This window comes from Ceratosolen solmsi, unplaced genomic scaffold (assembly GCF_000503995.2).
Source record: "Ceratosolen solmsi marchali unplaced genomic scaffold, CerSol_1.0 scaffold29, whole genome shotgun sequence".
Classification (NCBI taxonomy): Eukaryota; Metazoa; Arthropoda; class Insecta; order Hymenoptera; family Agaonidae; genus Ceratosolen; species Ceratosolen solmsi.
In genome coordinates this window covers 7796688-7817320 of record NW_011948417.1, presented here as the reverse complement: position 1 = coordinate 7817320, position 20633 = coordinate 7796688, and the positions used below count along the sequence as shown (strand labels likewise).

The window sequence follows — 20633 nt, the reverse complement described above, 5'->3', positions numbered from 1 at the left end:
TTGTAATTAATTTTTATATTAAACTGTTCAAATTTTATATTTCTAAATGTAAATAAACATTTTAATTTCAACAGCAATAATGTGAAATGTTAGTATTATATATACGAATATTTATAATATAAATTAGAGTCATATAAATTATAAAATATTTCATAACAGATTATAATATAAAATAAAACTTTACCTTAATTTATTGGAAATTCAAAATTCTCGTTATTCAAATTACAGACGCATTAGGTACTAATAAAATTAATTTATGTTAAAAAATTATAGGAATAAATTTTTGAAATTTTTAAATTTATTAATTAAGTCGTGATATACTAATAAATACTGACTAATTGTATTAACTGAAAGATTTTCAGAAGGTTGTTTTAGTATTGATGCACTTACTTTAAGTGAAACAGGTAGATAAGTAGCAAGGAAGTCTAAGAGTTGAGGTAATTCATCAGCTGCAAGTAGTCGAAAGTTTCGGCCCCGTTCTAGTGCGTCGGAACACTCCATACTAAAATTAATAGAAAATGTTGATTAATTTTAAAATTCTTTATATTAAAATATTCTAAAAATTCTTTAAAATCAAATTGAGGTTCGATGTATTTTCTACAGTTTAATTATTTCAGTTAACTGGTTATAAATATGTTTAGGGATTACTGAATAATTATATAACATGGATTGAAATATATGTGTTACATAAGTTAATCGTATCTATTACATTCTAGGTATTCTAATTAATTCGTATCTAATGAAATCATATATAAATCAATTAAATAACAATTACTGTAATTCCAGAAGATAAAGTAAGGTTCCAAGCAAGGCTCCAAGCAATTTTTTAAGTACAAGTTAAAAAGATACAAATATATATTATTTTTAGGAAAACTATTGTTTCGTAGGTTGAATGATGGAAAATTTTGATATTTCAATTTATATTAACACATATGAGATACTAATACAAATGTCTATTCTTTTAGTAAATATGTTAGTAGTCAGTAGACATGGCTCACGCTGCGGAAACTTCCTTGAAAAATAGAGATTTTTGTACAAATAAGTATTAAACGATAACAATATTACATTATGATAAGTAATAATTAATAAATAAGTAAAAACTAAATGAATAAAAATTTCTAATAAGAAATGTAATGGGCAGTTTTTATAATTCTTTTTAGAAAACTTGAAAAATTTTTGAAAGTTTTACTTTTAACATATAGTTTTCAAAGTATATTTTTTTAATTTTATAACATTTTGTATCATAACATAAATGATGATTGCATATGTTTTAGAATTAAAATGAAAAAATAATTGAATGTAAATTGATGAATATTATAAAGGCATATTAATTTAAGATTAATTAAATAAAATTAATGTTATTAAACTAATATTTAAAAAAATAATAAGAAAATGTGATTTAATTTTGACAATCAAAACTATAATAACTACAAATACAAATTTAATTTTTTTAATTTATGTATATTTTGTCATTTATATTAATGGTATAAAAAAAAACATAATATTCCCAGTATTAATTTAATAAGGTTATATTTGTTAATACAAATGTTAGTTTCCCATATTATATATCAGTTTAGACGAAATTTGATTATTGTCATTGATTATATAATATGCAAATTAGAAAAGTTATTCGTTTACCGTAGAAAATTATAATTTATTATTATTTCCACTTTATTTTATTTAAAATTTACTTTTACGTACTTAATTATTGTAGATAATAGATTTCGCAGATACATTATTATTTTTGTATTATGACTTGATGTACTTTTATAGACTTGAAGAATTATATATTTTCTTTCTAATGATAAACATATATCTGTAATCGGTAAGAACTATTTTTTAAATGCTTTATTTAACTTATTATATCTATTTTTTTTTCTCTATTATATTTCATAAAAACATCGGATTTGTTTTGAAACTTTAGTTTATTTTCGATGTTTATTGTTTAATGTAAAATATTTTTTTCTTTCACCTCTCTAAGCTCACGCATAAACGATTTCACTTGAGAATACAAGCTGAGAATATATTATTTTTTTTTTTTTTCTGAATTTTTATGAAATAGTCAGTTAACTGTTGGTGGGAAGAAAGTAGAGAGAAAACGTTTCGCACGAAAGGCATCGACATTATTTAAAAGATGAGAACTGAAGTAAAATGGATCTAAAAACTAATTTAAGACATCGACATTAGTTAGAGGCAGATTGCAGAAAAGTGTCGATAGTATTTCTCCATCGCTAAATTATAATTTTCTTTTTGTTAACAAAGAGTGGAGTAGAGTAGAGTTTGAACGTAGAGTAAAAAAAAAAGCTTTTATATAAAACTTTATTTATTTTAGATTTATCCAGATGAGCTGCTTTCAAACATCTCGTTATAATTTAAATAATTTAATATTCTCAGAGTCAAGTAATCTGTAACAAATAGTCATTTTTATTGAATTATGTTTAATATATATATATATATATATATATATATATATATAATTTTTTTATTAACATTTCTAATATATGATTTAGAAATAATTATCACCAAATTCCATTAAAATATTATATTTATGTTGTATATTTAAAAAATCAATCTTAATACTAACTTATCAATTTGATTATTATTTAGCAAAAGAGAAATAATTCCTTAATGATATAAAGTTTGATTTTTTTTCTATTTTCTAAGGAAAAAACGATCGAGAGTTAATAATAGAGTAAATCAATAATATATAAAATAAAAAAATAGATTACGAATTTAGTTATATATTATATTGTATTTTTTATATTTATATTAAATGATCTTTCAGAAATGATCGTTAAATAAAATTTTAAGAAAAGTGGGTATGCGTTCTGAAACACAGTTGATTGAGTAAAAAATTGTAATTAATTTTTATATTAAACTGTTCAAATTTTATATTTCTAAATGTAAATAAACATTTTAATTTCAACAGCAATAATGTGAAATGTTAGTATTATATATACGAATATTTATAATATAAATTAGAGTCATATAAATTATAAAATATTTCATAACAGATTATAATATAAAATAAAACTTTACCTTAATTTATTGGAAATTCAAAATTCTCGTTATTCAAATTACAGACGCATTAGGTACTAATAAAATTAATTTATGTTAAAAAATTATAGGAATAAATTTTTGAAATTTTTAAATTTATTAATTAAGTCGTGATATACTAATAAATACTGACTAATTGTATTAACTGAAAGATTTTCAGAAGGTTGTTTTAGTATTGATGCACTTACTTTAAGTGAAACAGGTAGATAAGTAGCAAGGAAGTCTAAGAGTTGAGGTAATTCATCAGCTGCAAGTAGTCGAAAGTTTCGGCCCCGTTCTAGTGCGTCGGAACACTCCATACTAAAATTAATAGAAAATGTTGATTAATTTTAAAATTCTTTATATTAAAATATTCTAAAAATTCTTTAAAATCAAATTGAGGTTCGATGTATTTTCTACAGTTTAATTATTTCAGTTAACTGGTTATAAATATGTTTAGGGATTACTGAATAATTATATAACATGGATTGAAATATATGTGTTACATAAGTTAATCGTATCTATTACATTCTAGGTATTCTAATTAATTCGTATCTAATGAAATCATATATAAATCAATTAAATAACAATTACTGTAATTCCAGAAGATAAAGTAAGGTTCCAAGCAAGGCTCCAAGCAATTTTTTAAGTACAAGTTAAAAAGATACAAATATATATTATTTTTAGGAAAACTATTGTTTCGTAGGTTGAATGATGGAAAATTTTGATATTTCAATTTATATTAACACATATGAGATACTAATACAAATGTCTATTCTTTTAGTAAATATGTTAGTAGTCAGTAGACATGGCTCACGCTGCGGAAACTTCCTTGAAAAATAGAGATTTTTGTACAAATAAGTATTAAACGATAACAATATTACATTATGATAAGTAATAATTAATAAATAAGTAAAAACTAAATGAATAAAAATTTCTAATAAGAAATGTAATGGGCAGTTTTTATAATTCTTTTTAGAAAACTTGAAAAATTTTTGAAAGTTTTACTTTTAACATATAGTTTTCAAAGTATATTTTTTTAATTTTATAACATTTTGTATCATAACATAAATGATGATTGCATATGTTTTAGAATTAAAATGAAAAAATAATTGAATGTAAATTGATGAATATTATAAAGGCATATTAATTTAAGATTAATTAAATAAAATTAATGTTATTAAACTAATATTTAAAAAAATAATAAGAAAATGTGATTTAATTTTGACAATCAAAACTATAATAACTACAAATACAAATTTAATTTTTTTAATTTATGTATATTTTGTCATTTATATTAATGGTATAAAAAAAAACATAATATTCCCAGTATTAATTTAATAAGGTTATATTTGTTAATACAAATGTTAATTTCCCATATTATATATCAGTTTAGACGAAATTTGATTATTGTCATTGATTATATAATATGCAAATTAGAAAAGTTATTCATATAAATCAAAATATAATTTATTGTTTAGGATGTTGAACCGCCAAGGTGACATTACTCATTTAAATTTATATATACAATATCGTTATTCTTCCTGTATTTTAATGTCATTATAAGTATTAATTATTATTAGTGAAAATAATCTGTAATAAATGAGCACAATATCTTACTATTAGTCATAATTGAATTTGGTAAAGTAACAATTTATTTTCATTTAAAAAGCTTTTAAAAATAGTATGACAAATTAAAAAATATACTTTCAATTACATAGTATTGCGCTCTTCTTTGTTTTATTTACGTGCTTCGTTGTTTTTGTACACTTATTATTTCCGTTATACACAGCAGCATTTTTTTTTTTTATATTTATGGTAGGAATTAAATTATAATATTGCCTAATCAATCTTATTAATTAAGACGCTTTACAATCGTTTTATCATTTAGAATAAAAATTTTTCATATAATCTGTTCAAACTACTTATAATATTGATTAAATTATTTCTATATAGAGTATATCATGAAATGCTTAACCATGAATTTAAAAATAGTATTAATGAACAAATCCATTTAATTTTTTTATGAAATGTTATCAAGTTAATTTCTTGTACGTTAGTCCCAATTCTCTATATAATTACAATTTAAAATTGCCGGTTCAGTAGTATTAATATTCATTATATTATTTTAATAATATTTTAGGTATAATTAGAGATTTTTATTTATTCATTATTAAATAACGTTCTACATGTTTATCAATATATGCCATAAAATTTCATTTAATGCTGGGTCGCTTATAAAATTTTAATGAAGATGACAATGCTAATCATACACTTAAATTTCCAAGATTTATTAGAATATTTAAATTTATTACGTAGCGAATATTATCTAGATCGATGTTATGTTTAAAATCTTTATTATTACATTAAAATATTAATAATTTCTTTCTTATAGTTTCTTATTGTAGAAATTAATTTAATATTAGAATTTTGTACATATATTTAAATTTATTCAAATTTATATAAATATTTCCTGCATTTATCCGGTAGGATGGTTACATCACATTTAAATACTCAATTACTTAAAATATTATGTAACATAATATTTTTTTATTGATTTCATATTAATACTCCATAAATACTTTTCTATTATCTATACATCAATACATAATATGTGCTGCCGATAATAGCATTAAATCTGTTTTTTTTTTTTTTATTATTTTTGTTTTGATTTATTTTTAATAATCCCACACATCTAATTACGTGAGCTTATATTGAAAATTCCAGATGTTACAGACGATTGATACTTTAATAGTTCTTCATTTATTATCGATTTTTTTTCTTTCAGATGTAATAAAGAAATCGTACATGTATATCTTTTTTATTTGAATTTGGACTTTTATTTAATAGTTGATATTTCTTTATACGAATCATTGTTATATTTATTTAATTTTTTTTTTTTTTTTTTTTTCATTTATATCAATACCGACTATCATAATGTCCTTAAAGAGAACTAGTATTAAGGGGAGATAAACCGAAGCAAATGATTGCATTTCCTTTTCGCAGTACTAATTCTGAGGGATATTAAATTGACTTTCGGAAGGGATAATTGTGCAATAGGTTTATTTTTATGTTTATAATTTAGTTTGAATTAAGGAGAATTTTTTCGTAGAAAGTATAGGTGAGGCGACATAATGCTCGACTATCGCTTAAATTAAATTGAAATTTCTTCTCTGTGCCTTGATGGATTCGAGGTGTTCCTCTTTATTCTTTAAGAAACAAATTAGAGCTTATCATTGGTTTTTTGTTTTCAAAACTTCTCTCTCTCTCTCTCTCTCTCTCTCTCTCTCTCTCTCTCTCTATCATTTTATTTCCTTTTCCCTTATATATTTTGGTGTTATTGGTGTTATATATTTTGGTATACATCTTTAAATCTTTCTTCCGTGTTTATACGTAGTAACGATTGAATAATTGTATGTAAAAGTTCATTAAATTCTACATAAATTATACATATTTTTAAACATGCTTAAACATTAAATAAAGTATCTTATACTATATCTTATAATATAAATAAAGTAACTTTAAATAAAACTTAGTTGGCCGTTTAATTTGCTTTTAGAGCAATAATCTTACGAATATAGTATTTATTTATGTGAAGCCTTCATTGAATATAAGCAGAATTTGTAGTGCCGATATTCTTTGATGTTGCGTGTGCTGTTTATCTATGTAGGGTTAAAAATAAAAGTCTTATATATAAAGCATGATTATTCAAAAAGCTATTGATAATAATTTATTTGATTGATCGAAGCATTTATCATGTAACTTTAAATAAAATGTCGTGGCAATATGATAAGCGCAATAGGAGGATTAATTATCCTAGTTACAGAGTTAGCTTGAATGTTAATTTAAAAGTGCTATTTATTAGTAGTTTTGGTCTCTCGAATTTGTTTAAAAAAAATTTTAAGCTACTTTCCTTAAAGTTAATGCTCCTTCGTATTAATTTTAGTTCCTCAGCACCATGAAAAAAACTAACTTACCAATTTCTCTAGGAACGTTAGAAATCAAAAGTATCTCGAGCATCTATTGATGTCTCGTTCACTAAAATGTTTCTTTTTAATTAATTTTTATTCAAGTGATATTATACATAAAGAATCACTTATAATATTAAATTCTGACGTGCCCAATAGGTATTTATTATTAATATATATTTGTTTTAATTTTAATTAAAAAATCATTAATAAATAAAATATTGAATAAATAGAATAAGTAAGTAAATAAGTATATTTTTAAGAATTAATGAAAATATCGTCAAGCATATCAATAACACGAATTACAAATATTAATTATTTCAATTAATAGCAATTTCTAATGAATATAAAGTTTGACAAAATTTTGAAATAGTGACATTTTCATTTTCGATAGAATTAGAGAAAATCATTCGTTATTATTTATATTCATCAATATAACGATTAACACAAAGATATCGCTTCAATTAAAAAAATTGATATAACTTAATCGAATAGACATACGATTAAGTAGGTCGACTTTCTTATTTTACTGCTCGTATTTTACTGATTTAATATTCTATAAACATATTCTATTAATATTTATCATCAATAATATTTTTAACATCTTTTCGTATCATAATTTTAACATGGCAGACAAAATTTGTTGACTTATTTTTATTTATTTTTTTTTTTAATACTTATGCCTCAAACATTATATCGTAATTATGTTAAAAATTATTTACATATTTTAATTTACTACAGCTACAACATATTACATAAATTATTTCATGAATTCAATTTCATTTTATTACATTACTAAATGACATTAAATTTATTGAACTTACATATAATTTTATAACACTGTCCGTAAATTTAATTCTTCCAGTTGAATTTTGTAACTAATACATAGCTGCTCTTCTAAAATAATTCTTCTAATAATAAATAATTTTTTTCACTTTCGATCAAATCTGCTGAATATTATTTTTTCCAATGAATAAATATATTTCTTGATGAATGAATAAATAAATAATTTTTTTAGTTCAAACATTAATATTATACATAAATTAATGATAAAAAAAAAAAAAAAAAAAAAAAAAAAAAAAATTTAAAAATTTAATTATACTATAATTGAGAAATTTTTAAAAGCAAACTTTTTATTACAAATGTTTTCCATTTCTTCTGTAAATGTGTATTTACTATTTTAGTCCAATTGTTCTTACGAAACGAGGGTATTTGAAATTATATTTGCCCATATTTTTCATATTCCACATAAATATAATAGAAATAATAAGTAACATTTAACATTAAAAAATAATTTATATTTGCTTGTTATGATTATCAATGAAAATTTATGTAATGAAATTATCAATAGTGAAGGCTTACTTTTATAATGAATGTATGTCTGTTATCAGTACGTATTCGCTGGTTAATTCTTGAATATCGCATTAACATTATATCAACATCAGTTTCAACAAATGCACAATATCGATAATCAAAGCTACTTATTTAATTTTTTTTTTTTTTTTTTTTTTTTTTGTTCTTGTAACTTTAGACATTATTTATCTTTAATTTTGTCTTATATAACTTATATAACAATGTTTATTTCTTATTAGTACGTGACAACGTCATTTTCTTGTCCTTTTAATCAGCATTCGATGAAATTGTTTCTCATTTACATCATAATAGAATATTTTCTATTATGATTATTTTTATTAACGAATAATATCATTGAGAATTCTTCTTATCTTTTTGTTCTATTTATATTTTTCATCTGGCTAGGTATTCTATATTATTTATTTATATATACTTAGTAAGTATAAGCTTACTTAATTGAAATACTTCTTTGTTGATTTTCATTAGAACATCAATTTTCTTTTGAAGAAAAATATGTTTTATACATTTGCAATGTTTTAATTTAAATTTGCAATTTAATTAAAAATATTTTAATGTCACTATTGTATGCATGCTTCGCTATTCTCATTTAATGTTGATATTTTTATATTTATCCGAACCTTTTCTTTTAAAAATTATCACGTTGAATTAGTGGTTTTAAGATTATTAAACAATATTGGATTATTAGTAAATTTTTCAATATAATACCAGTCATAGTATCAGATCAGAGTATCTGAATTACGTCAGATACTTCTCGAATTTAAACACCTAGAAGAGAACAATATGGAAGAGTGCATACGTTTTTTTATTACTTATAATATCACTTTCAACAATTAAACATTTTAAACTGATTTTTCCAAGTTTTACACGTATTTGATAATTTTATTAAAAAAATATTGTTTCCTTCGCATATATATATATATATCTTGTCATGCCTTACCTGTAATAATTGTAATATTTTAAATAACTGAAATAAAACGTATGTAAAATAATGAGAGTCGATTGCGCAATATTCATATGCATATGGTAGTAAAAGCCAATTATAGATTGTAATTAATTTTGCTATAGAAATTTTACAATAACCGAACATATGTTTTATTCAAAGCTGGTGAAGCTGGTAAGGTAGCAACTAAATATATCGCTCGTATTGTAGTTTATGTGAAATAAATAAATAACTTGACAAAAAGCAAATGTCATTCGATGTTATCTAGGGCTTTCCTACTTTCCTCGATAATCAAATAAATGTTGAGATTCGTGCAAGAGACGAAACAACGGGGTGCGTGCGATAGTACGGTCGAACGTTTCGACCACAATTACGCAGCAATTATTGATCGTGTACCTACCTACCGTTGGTGAGTAGACTGGGTACGAGAGATCGGAATGGCGAAGCGGTGCAGTGGAGGGGGTTGGGGTTTACGACGGGACGGGCTCGGGCGGTGGGGGGCGGGGGAACCATTGAGTACACTAGTATCGTACTACAGCGAGTTCAAAAGTTGTAAATCGTATTCCCGTCCTTGTCTAGGCTTGACATCCCACGTCGATTGCCGACTCACGTGCATTTTTAAATGTAATATTTTACAGATTGTGCAGAAAATGGTCGAATTAGCCAGAATTAACAATGAAATGCACATGTAACAACGTGTATGTTTTGAAATTCTTGTTGTACATTTTAAGAAGCCGAAAAAATTCTTTAAATTATTTCATCCTTACTGAATAAAAGTGTAAGTCTTATTATTTACTCTATCTTTTAAAAATTCAAAACTCATTTACAAGGTTTTACCATTTACATAGGTTATGATACATTTTCATTTATTAGAGAGAATTATTATTCAATTATATATAAATATGATCAAAATGCATGGATATAAAATTTGTATAAATAATATTGTTCTAATGATTACTAATTACTACTGGCGTTTATTATCTCTATGCCGAGTTTAATAAATTATACTTTGAAACACTATTCGTCGATTATCATTCCATCGCAATTACTATTTCTAATTCTCAATTAATCAATTATCCTTAATAATTGTAATATAATCTATTACGAAGTAAATTCTATTGGAATTTATAAAATCCATTCAGTCTCGATCTATATTTTAAATTATGAAATTAATATGCAAATTACTTTAAGCGAATAAAAAATAGAGACGATTAAATTGATTGCGTTAAAAAAAATCTATGTATACAGATTGAAAATAAATAATTTTTTTTAAATAAAATTTAACCCTCATTTTCGTATTTAATTATTTTTTAAACGCTTTATAAATCCATAAAAAAAGTCGCAGCTCATTCAATTTTCATAAAATGTCATTAAATAAAAAGGTACGATAATATATGTCAAGTAACGGTAAATATAATGTAATTATCGATATTTAATCATTTATATTATTAACTGTAAGAAGATGTAAATATATTTTTGGGATATTGGCGAAATAAGTTTTACACTTACAAATATGAATTGTACGATATTGGGGCAAATTAAAAAGAAATTAATATAAAAGAATGAAATGAAATGATATTCGGAAAATATCTGGAAATGCGAAATACAAAAATTTAAGGAAACATTCGTATGGAGGCCGATGCAACTTTTTATGTAATAAAAGTTTTGAAAATTTGATAAAGAGTCTCCCTTCCATTAGCCTATCTTTGCAATATTAGAAATTATTTTTAAGAATTTTAATCTACTTGTAATAATTATTATTATAACTCGTTCGTATATATGCTTCATATATGTAAGTTATGAATTATCAATATTTATGTTAATCTTAATAGAGCGATATTGTCAACAACTGATTACAGCTTCGATAGCAACGCGCCTTTGCATGATATTAATGTAATTATTACGACAACAAACAAACTGTATTTATTTGATGAATTTGCCAACATTATGTTGGATTCGTTAACTGACAAAAATTTTAATCCAATACTAATATAATATCTATTCTCAATTTCATAATATCAAAGTACAATGATAATTTGTTATTATTATCCTAGTATTTTACAGGTATTGTCTCGATATATTTTATCAGTGTTGGTAAATAGTTATTGTAATTACTGAGCTATTGATAGACTGAATATTTTGTATGAGGTATTTTCTCTTTTGATTTAATATTTAAATAGTTCCATACAATTCATTGTTTAACAAAGTTTTAACTCAAAAATAGATAATTTACACTTTAATTGATTAAATTTATATATATATATATATGAATCTGTAAAAACTCGATGGTAAATATCACGAGAATTGTATTAAATAAAAAAATTGAATTTTATAAAACTGCAATATTTAGAAACTCGTGTAGTTATTAAATAGAACGTAAAATCGTATAAAGAAATCAACAAGAAAATGGAAAAGCAAAAGTTAATGATACATTTATGCTAAGAAAAATTGAATATTTTCATTCGTACGTGGTTGAAAAATTTGCAGCAGAAAATTGATTTGATTTTATTTGAAGATGAAAATTCCTATTGAAATTAGAATTTTCGAAATTAATTAATATCTCTTACTTCAATAAAATCTTTCTTTTGAGATTATATAATAAAACTTTTTTTTAATGATTATTGTAATACAATAAGTGATAACATATTTTATAAATTAGGAAAAACATATTATCCATAAACGTATTAAATTAATAGTTAATTGAGTTTCAACACTTATTTTTACATTGAAAGCTTTTTCTATTTCAAATATATATATATATATATATGTATATATATCAAAGTTAAATATCAATATTCATAAAATTTTAATAATTTTTGTAAGAAAAATTAATGTAATCCTAACAAGTTTGTAAAATTAATAAATAATATTACATAATACTATTCTTGTTTATTAATAAAACTGGTGTCGGTCCCATTTTATGCGACACATTCTTAAAATACGCTTATATGCACTTATTGGCCAGATCGTTGCCGCTTTATTCATGCAATAAGTGCAGTTGAATTATGATGTTTAACACGATTTGAATTTATAAAGTGACTAATAAATTATAAATACATTGAATTAATCTATATAAGCATACACATTTTTCAGTGATATTGACGAGAATTATAATTTTAAATTTTATACGTATAATTTCATAAAACTAATTTAACACTTTTATAAATGTTACGTAAAATAAGTATTTCTAGAGTTATATCATTATATTAAAGACTTACATTATTCTTCTCGGTACCTTTAAAATTAGTTTTATAGATAATGATGGATTTTGATCGAAGCTTCGTAATAATTTTATTTCTCGTGTAAGTATTAAATGTAGAAGTTTGAGAAACATCGATTGACGTTCTCTTTAAACTTTAAGCATATTAAATCATTAGGATATTTAAAGTTTTAGAAGTTTTTAAATTATGCATGAAACGAAAAAAATTATTTACTACATTAAAGATGGATTTTTGTATTAATATATTTTTATAATTTGAGCTATTAATGACTTTTTAGATGATTAAATGTCAATATGCTTGTTTGAATTAACTATAGAATTTATGATTTATTTGAGAAGTTATGATATATTTTAATATAAACAAAAAAATCTTTGTTGTTTTTATAAATGTAATTTTCAAATCTTTTGTTCATCTAACGTAAAGATATTAGGAATTGCTAATTATGTCTGCTTATTAAATAGCTGCTTATTAATATAATTTATAGTTTATTAGGCAAGGAGTGGTAGCAAACAAAATTAGTATAAACAAATTTTTATACAATTAGACAAAAGTTTGAATATATATTAGAATATATCATCAATTGCTTATATTATCTAATAATTAAGGAACACTGGGAGCATGATAATTAAAAATTCAATTCGCAAAACAAAATTAGTACATTTAACATAAAATTTGTAGTCCCTCCCACTGTCCCTTCCATTCTACCACCCTCCCTCTCTTTCTTTTTTTCTTCCTTCCTCTCCCCCCCCCCCCTCTCACTCTCTCACTCTCTCTCTCTCTCTCTCTCTCTCTCTCTCTCGGTATTTATTTGAAATAGATTTAAATAATTTTATTACTGCGACGGATTATTAGTTTATTCACTTGTTATATAGAGTAATACTATAATACGTAATATTATACTTATTATTAGTATACTTACTTATATTATTAGTTACTATAATAACTAATAATATAGAGAAATACTTGTTAATAGAGCGTAAATAAATATTTTCAATAAGGTATTAATGCTAATTCTCATGTTATAGATATTTAAGTAAGTAAAATTTAAACTTATATTTTTATGAAAACTTTTATTCACCCTGACATCTAAAGATATGTTAATTACATTCATGAGATTGTAACAAAATTGATTCAATATATGTGAACGAATTATTTAAGATTAATGAAATTATTATCTGCGATTTATACTTATAATCTCAAACTGACATTTTGATTATTATTATTAATTAAAAAGAAGGTGTGATATTTTTAAATATCTAGATCAAAGTGAATAGAATTACCTCGAGTACCAATGATATTTATTAAATTGATCGAGCAGATTGAATGGAAATTTATTCATTTTTAAATATAGTTAAAATAATATTTATTTTAAATACATAATAATACATTCGATATTAAAAATTAATAGTTTATAACATATTGTTTAAATAATCTATATTTGTTAAATAAGGTAAATCAATTCTGCATTTTCAAAATGTATTATAATTATAATTATTTTATGAAACATTTTCAATATATCATTATTTTACATAGGGGTGAAAAAATATTTCGTACTTTACCACAATATTTACAACCCAATGAGCATATTTTTAAATTAAATTAATCAGTAGGTAATGCATATCCCATTTATCGTGATATTTGTGGAAATGTAATTTATAATTATTGCATATAAGATTATTATATATTAAGGTAAAAATGCTATCGAATGTTACAAAGCTTTTCATGAAATTGGATTTTTCATTCTTTTTTTCTTTCATGTGGTAGAATTGAATATTTATATGATCGTAGAAGCAAATTATTTTACTCAAAACTCTTCATCATTTATGGTTATTGAAGTAGTAGTTATGGTTTATCGAATTTAAATTATTAAAGGCAATCTATCTTTACCTTTCTTTGAAATATTTATTTACTATTTGGATAATTAGAAATAACTTATCTCCATTAGGCCAGATATGTGAATGTATTGTCATTCTTTTTATCATTTCTTTCAATTATCTTTATTATTTTTTCCCCCAATATATTCCAGACCCTAACATATATCCCCTTATTCACTCATAACGCATTGAAATCTTATGGAGATTAAATTGAAAGTGTGTTTTATGATTTTCAATGGAGTTATTTCATACTATAGAAAAATACGTATATGCTATTAAATTATTGATTGCAATAGTACAAAAAAAAAAAAAATTCATATTTTTCAGCGCAGTAACGTATTTGGAATATTCGTCGCTAACAAAAATAATGCAAATCTATTTATTATTTATAATAATTTAATAGTAAATTGTTCTATGAAAACTTTTAATTAATTTTATTGCAATATTTACTTTCAATTAAATGTAATACAAGATAATTATATTTGAACTCTGTATAACAATACAAAATTTCTGCTAGAAAAAATTGCAAACCCCATTTCAATGGAGAGGAATCGAATGATAAAATTGAAATGATTTTAAATTTGCAATCTTCCTCATTAATATCAAGTTAATTTGTTATTACATTTATATAGATATAAATATTTTCCTAATTGAGAATAATTATGTGAAGTTATTTTGTTGGAAATCTTTAGAATAGTTTGGCATTAAATTAATTTATATTTATCTATCCAATATAACTGATGTATATATGATAATTTTCATATGATTTAACCAATAATTTAACAAACAAAAATATATATATGTGTGTGTGTGTGTGTGTGTGTGTGTGTGTGTGTACGTATGTGTGTACGTATGTGTGTATGTATGTATGTATATGTAGTTTCCTCTTGAACAAACAATTCCTTCTACTTCACCGAACAAAATATTTGTATGTCTATAATATACATAATATGCTATATAAACTTAATTGAGTTTAAAAAATACTTTATGTTCTACTTTATGATGGCAAGAATTTGCGTCAACAAAGCAATTGCATTAGAGAAAATTCATTTATGCAGATAAATGGAAACGTAGAATCGTATGAATAATGTATTAATAAATAAATTATAAATTGTACGAGTGTAAGAATTAGGATCAACTCTATATTAAAAAATTAATAAAACTTATGATGAGATACGAAACGTGTGAGGTTTTATATATTTTATATATTATTAAGAACATTATGATATTTATAGTACAATATACGTAAAATTATATTAACGAAGTGTAAATTTAACTCTCAATTAAAATCTAGTTGCTCGCAAGCATAATTATTATTGTACAATTATTATCATAATTATTTTATTATAATTCAATATAACCATCATTGCTAAAATCATAAGTTATACATAAGACACATAATATTAAGTTGATTAATAAGATTTTTTTTAACGGCTTTGAATAAATAAATAAACGACAAAGAGTAAAGATTAAAAATAAAGTAATTCGAAATTGTATTAACGGACGGGGTGCGCAATATTTTCTTTTACTATTTATAACTTAGCTGACACTATTATCAATATTTTATAATTTATTATTAAATTAATATTTAATAAGCAAGAGCTTTTTTCTTCCTTTTTTAATACATTATTTTTAATATGTATCAAACATTTAAATTAAATGTTATTATCCTCCGGTTATTATAATATAATGATTAATGTAAATATTTTATTTTTATACTACCTCTTTGACTCTTTGATATGTTTGTCAGTATCACGCGAATGTAAAATTTTACTAACGTTTAATGCATAATTATGACGAATAGATTTGTTTTTGCATTTGATTTTGTCTTTTAATCAATGCAGGGTTAAAATTGTTGACGTTAAGAATTAAAATGTGATTAGGCTTATTTATATTAGAAACTTGTTAGATAAAATATAACATTCTAGCAGTTAGTAATTACTATTACGGCTAAAAACAATCATATTAACTGAAAGAAGTTTGTCGTATCTGAGATTGTAGCTAGTTTTACTTAATTGCTAATTTTATTAAATTTATATGTGAAAGTGCAATCACGATTATTTGGATAAATTATTTTCAATATATGAGTGGCAGAATGCATTATAAAATAAAATCACTTTATAATAGTATAATACTTAATGTCTAAGTATGTAGTTAACGTCTACGTCTACGTATATAGAAATGAAATTTAAAAATTATTATTTTTGATTGCATGCAGAAATTCAGAATAATTGCTTGTTTGATACCTTATAAAAAAATAGCGCGTTTCAAGATTAAGAAAGAGTAATTTTATTCCTTATTGATCCATTATTAATTTTTGTGAGAACCATAATAATTGGTAGAGTAAAGTAATTGGGGCTTAGATTAGTTTATTGACAAATATGTAAATGTTTCGCCAACGCTTCTAATATTTTTGGATTACATTTGAAAATCGTGAAAAAACTTACTTATTATTTTGAATTACCTCGTAGCGTATTATTAATATAAATAATTGGTTAAATTAGAATCGTCGCTATTAATATGTTTGAGGCAGTACTATGCAATAGAAATCTATTTAAAAAATGTATTGATCATTTTGATAATTATAATTTTGCCATATATATTTTATTGTTATAGTACAAAAAAATTAATAGAAAACATGTATTAGTTTCTCTTTATTTTCCCTTTAATTCTAATTTATATATATATATATATATATATATATATATATTTTTTTTTTTTTTCATCAACTAGGAATGGAAACTCTTTTTTATTTGTCACATCTCAATATATATATATATATATATAATAAAATTACGCATATGTAATAGATTTACTTTTAAAGTATATTGACAAATACAGCGTCCCTCGAATTCTTTTAATTTTGCCCATAGTTGTAAGATAATGTGAAGGATTGTACTTTACAACTTTAGCGTATGTCAATAATTGGATCTTCTCACATGGTCGATCATCGTAAATAATATTCTCCACGAGTCTCAACGGGTCTCGGAGTTTTGTAAGCGCAAGCTCGATTCTGTCAAAAGCGACACGCCATACTTTATAGGAGCAAAAAAGAAAGAAAAAGAAAGAAAAAGAAAGAAAAAGAAAGAAAAAAAAGAGAAAAAAAAGAAAGTAATAAACAGAGTAATCTCGCTATTTTATGCGGCTGTCTCGTATTTCAGTGCAAGTCCAAGTATTCGCATAAATGCGTTATTACCTCGTGGTAAATGTCGTTCGTATTTTTTAAAATTCCAAGAGCTTGGAATAGGGTTAGGGGTAGGATTAAGTTAAGCGAAGAGCTAATTTGTTTGTGACTTCGCAATGCTGTTGACACTCTTGACACTCATTAGCAAAATTGTTACACTAGACTAATAAATTGTCGATGCAATGGGCTCGAATGTTTTTCCGTATGCGCTCTTTACGAATGGACTCAAGCGATCAAGTCGTACGAAGCAGAAGCGAAACATCCCCGAGAGCGCCCTAATTATCGTAAGCGATGGGGGCTAAAAGGAGTGTAAATTGAACTTGAGAGTAGCGCGGACTTGGACGTACGTGCACCGGTCCACGATAAAATTAACTGCCATTGCTACTGGCTCGAAGCTGACCCCAGCCGACCGGGAGCGACCGGAGCGTAAGAGCATCGCCGGCATGCGCCTCTCGTATAAGAGGGTCACTCGCCCCATTGGACGCTCGATACTGAATTTAAGGATTATATTAGGATATCGATCGAGCGATGAGAACATACCTGCCACGAGGCCTTTAGCAGCGTCTTCTCCCGGGGATGGCGATCCGCGGGGCCGCCCTCGCTTCGTCGTCGTTATCGTGTTGGATGTCGTTTTGGCCGTCGTTGTTGTCCACTCTGTCTTGGCTTTTATTTTCGTGGTTGATGTTGTCGTCGGTGTCGTGGATGTCGTCGTTATCGTCGGTGTCGTCGTCGTCGTCGTCGACGTCGTTGTCGTTGTCGTCGTCGTCGTCGTCGTCGTCGTCTTCGTCGTCGGTGTCGTCGTCGTCGTCGGTGTCGTTGTTGTCGCCGTCGTCGTCGTCGTCGTCGTCGGTGTCGTTGTTGTCGCCGTCGTCGTCGTCGTCGTCGTCGGTGTCGTTGTTGTCGCCGTCGTCGTCGTCGTCGTCGTCGGTGTCGTTGTTGTCGCCGTCGTCGTCGTCGTCGTCGTCGTAGTCGTCGTCGTCGTCGTCGTCGTCGTCGTCCCTGTCGAAATGCTAGTGGCGAAGTTGGTGACGATGGAGGTGGAGGTGGTGGTGGCGGTGGCGGTAGCGGTGGCGGCGGCGGCGATGGCGGTGGCGGTGGCGGTGGCGGTGGCGGTGGCGGTGGCGGTGGCGGCGGCGGCCCTCGCCAAGGGGCTGCTTCCTTCCGCGCGCACACGGACGAGACGAGAGAGAGACAGCCAGCTGCCCTCGCCGCCCCCAAAACGCGCACTGCACCGCGCTCGCGGTCACGGCTTCCTCGCGCGCTCCTTCCTCGGTCGCTCGGGGCCACCGGGGCGCCGCCACCGTCGTCACCACCGTTATTCCTACCCGTGGTGCATGCGCACAGGGGATGCGCGAGGACCAGCGACACCTGGAACCCTCGGGGTACCTGCATTATCGGCCGCCACCCACGTCTCACCCAGTCCGATTCAAAGCCACGGACGGCGTTCCGCTCGTTTCCCACGCGGCAGCCTCTAAAGCCAGATCCAGGATACGCTGATCGAGGTTTTCCAAGGAAGCGCGATGTCCCTACCGATCTTGAGGGAAAGTAAAGACTCGCGTCGATATGCAACAACCATCAAAGCCGTTAAATTTTCGACTTTTTCGACTCTCAGAGAAATTGGCGCACGCGTGCCTGAATAATACGAGAGCCCTAATTGTTTCTATTTTGAGAGAGCATGAGCTTAATGATGCTAATGTTTAGAAACGCGAGCAATATAAAGTAACTAACTGCACACGAGCGTTCTAGATTTTGTCAGAAATTAGAGAGAGAGAGAGAGAGAGAGAGAGAGAGAGAGAGAGAGAGAGAGAGTAGTTTGAGTAAAGAGGTAGAGTCGCGTTGTTATTACGGACAGATGCAGCTGCAAATGTAGTTTAGAAGGTATTGAGATGACGAGGGTCGAGTGTAGGAGGCAAGAAAAACGCGACGATGGGTGAGTGACGAGGAGCAAAGGAGGGCTCCTTGGAGTGGGTGCTACGGACAGACGAGGGTGGAGGTATGGAAGGTGAGCCATCGTAATAGCGGATTGGTAGATCGAGAAGCTAAGGATCTGTGTGTCGCGGGACTGAAACTCGCGGAATGACTGTGTAGTTGGCGAATTTGCAAAGTGCAGAAAGATTCGAAACGCAGGTGAGAAGTGACGTGGAATGAAGGGTTTATACGTTGTCGGCAACTTTTATTCGTAAATTCAGGTAATTGTTATCATTCTCGCCACGTGATGATTTTGTATATTTTAAGCTCTACTTAAGTAGTATACTTATTATATGTAAGATGTAAAATTGTAGCGTTAAAGTCTATGTTGTAATTCTTGTCGAGGATGTGAAATTATTTAACAAATCGCAGTCTTAGATGCATTTGAATTTTTTCGAAATAAAATTAATAATAAGTAAAATGATTAGCTGAACCGATGTTATAGATTGTGAATCATCGGATAGAAATTTACGCATTAGCAGGATCATATTTAAGGAGAAGAAGTATATGGAGTTGAGTTAAAATTATTTATTTTGTTTGCATCTATCGAATGATAATGTTTCTGTCCGCTATTTATTGCTTTATTATAAAAAAAATGTCTTCTCACGAATAATTAATGCTAAATTATGATTTATTTATTTATTGAACTTCTGTCTTTGGAATAGTCCTGTTAAATGAATATTTCATGAATATTTATTCAAATAAGTTGAAATAAAACGTGAACGTGAAATCTCATTTGAATGCTTTTATATGTGTATTATGTATTAAAAATTTTTATTATAAATTTAGATAGCACTTAAATTTATGTCTATATGTATTAATAAAATAATACAATAATAGAAAAATAACTATTAATTATTATTGTTATTGTAATAAAATTTTACTTTACAATTTATATACAATAATTTTAAATTTATTCAAATGGTGATTGTATATATATATATATATATATATATATATATATATATATTGAAAGAAAATATTATAAATAAATGATTATAATAAGAGAGCAATATTTTCAATTTAACAGTACATTTTATATAATAACTATTGATCATTCTTTTTCAT

The 20633-nt window shown here is 26.3% G+C and overlaps 1 protein-coding gene across 2 annotated transcripts in view; it reads right to left on the bottom strand.

The window, feature by feature from the left end:
• The window catches only part of LOC105359795 (uncharacterized), a 42309-nt gene extending 23983 nt beyond the window's left edge, over positions 1 to 18326 (bottom strand). The window contains exons 1-2 of one of the 2 annotated variants that reach the window (XM_011496488.1): positions 18138 to 18326; positions 3246 to 3357 (exon numbers count right to left, since the gene is read on the bottom strand). In XM_011496488.1, the coding sequence (XP_011494790.1) occupies positions 3246 to 3356 (111 nt within the window). In that variant the 5' untranslated portion in view covers position 3357; positions 18138 to 18326. Of the gene's footprint in view, positions 1 to 390; positions 502 to 3245; positions 3358 to 18137 lie in introns of those variants that run through there. The other variant, XM_011496487.1, reaches the window with a different exon arrangement.
• Positions 18327 to 20633: the final 2307 nt, after the last annotated feature.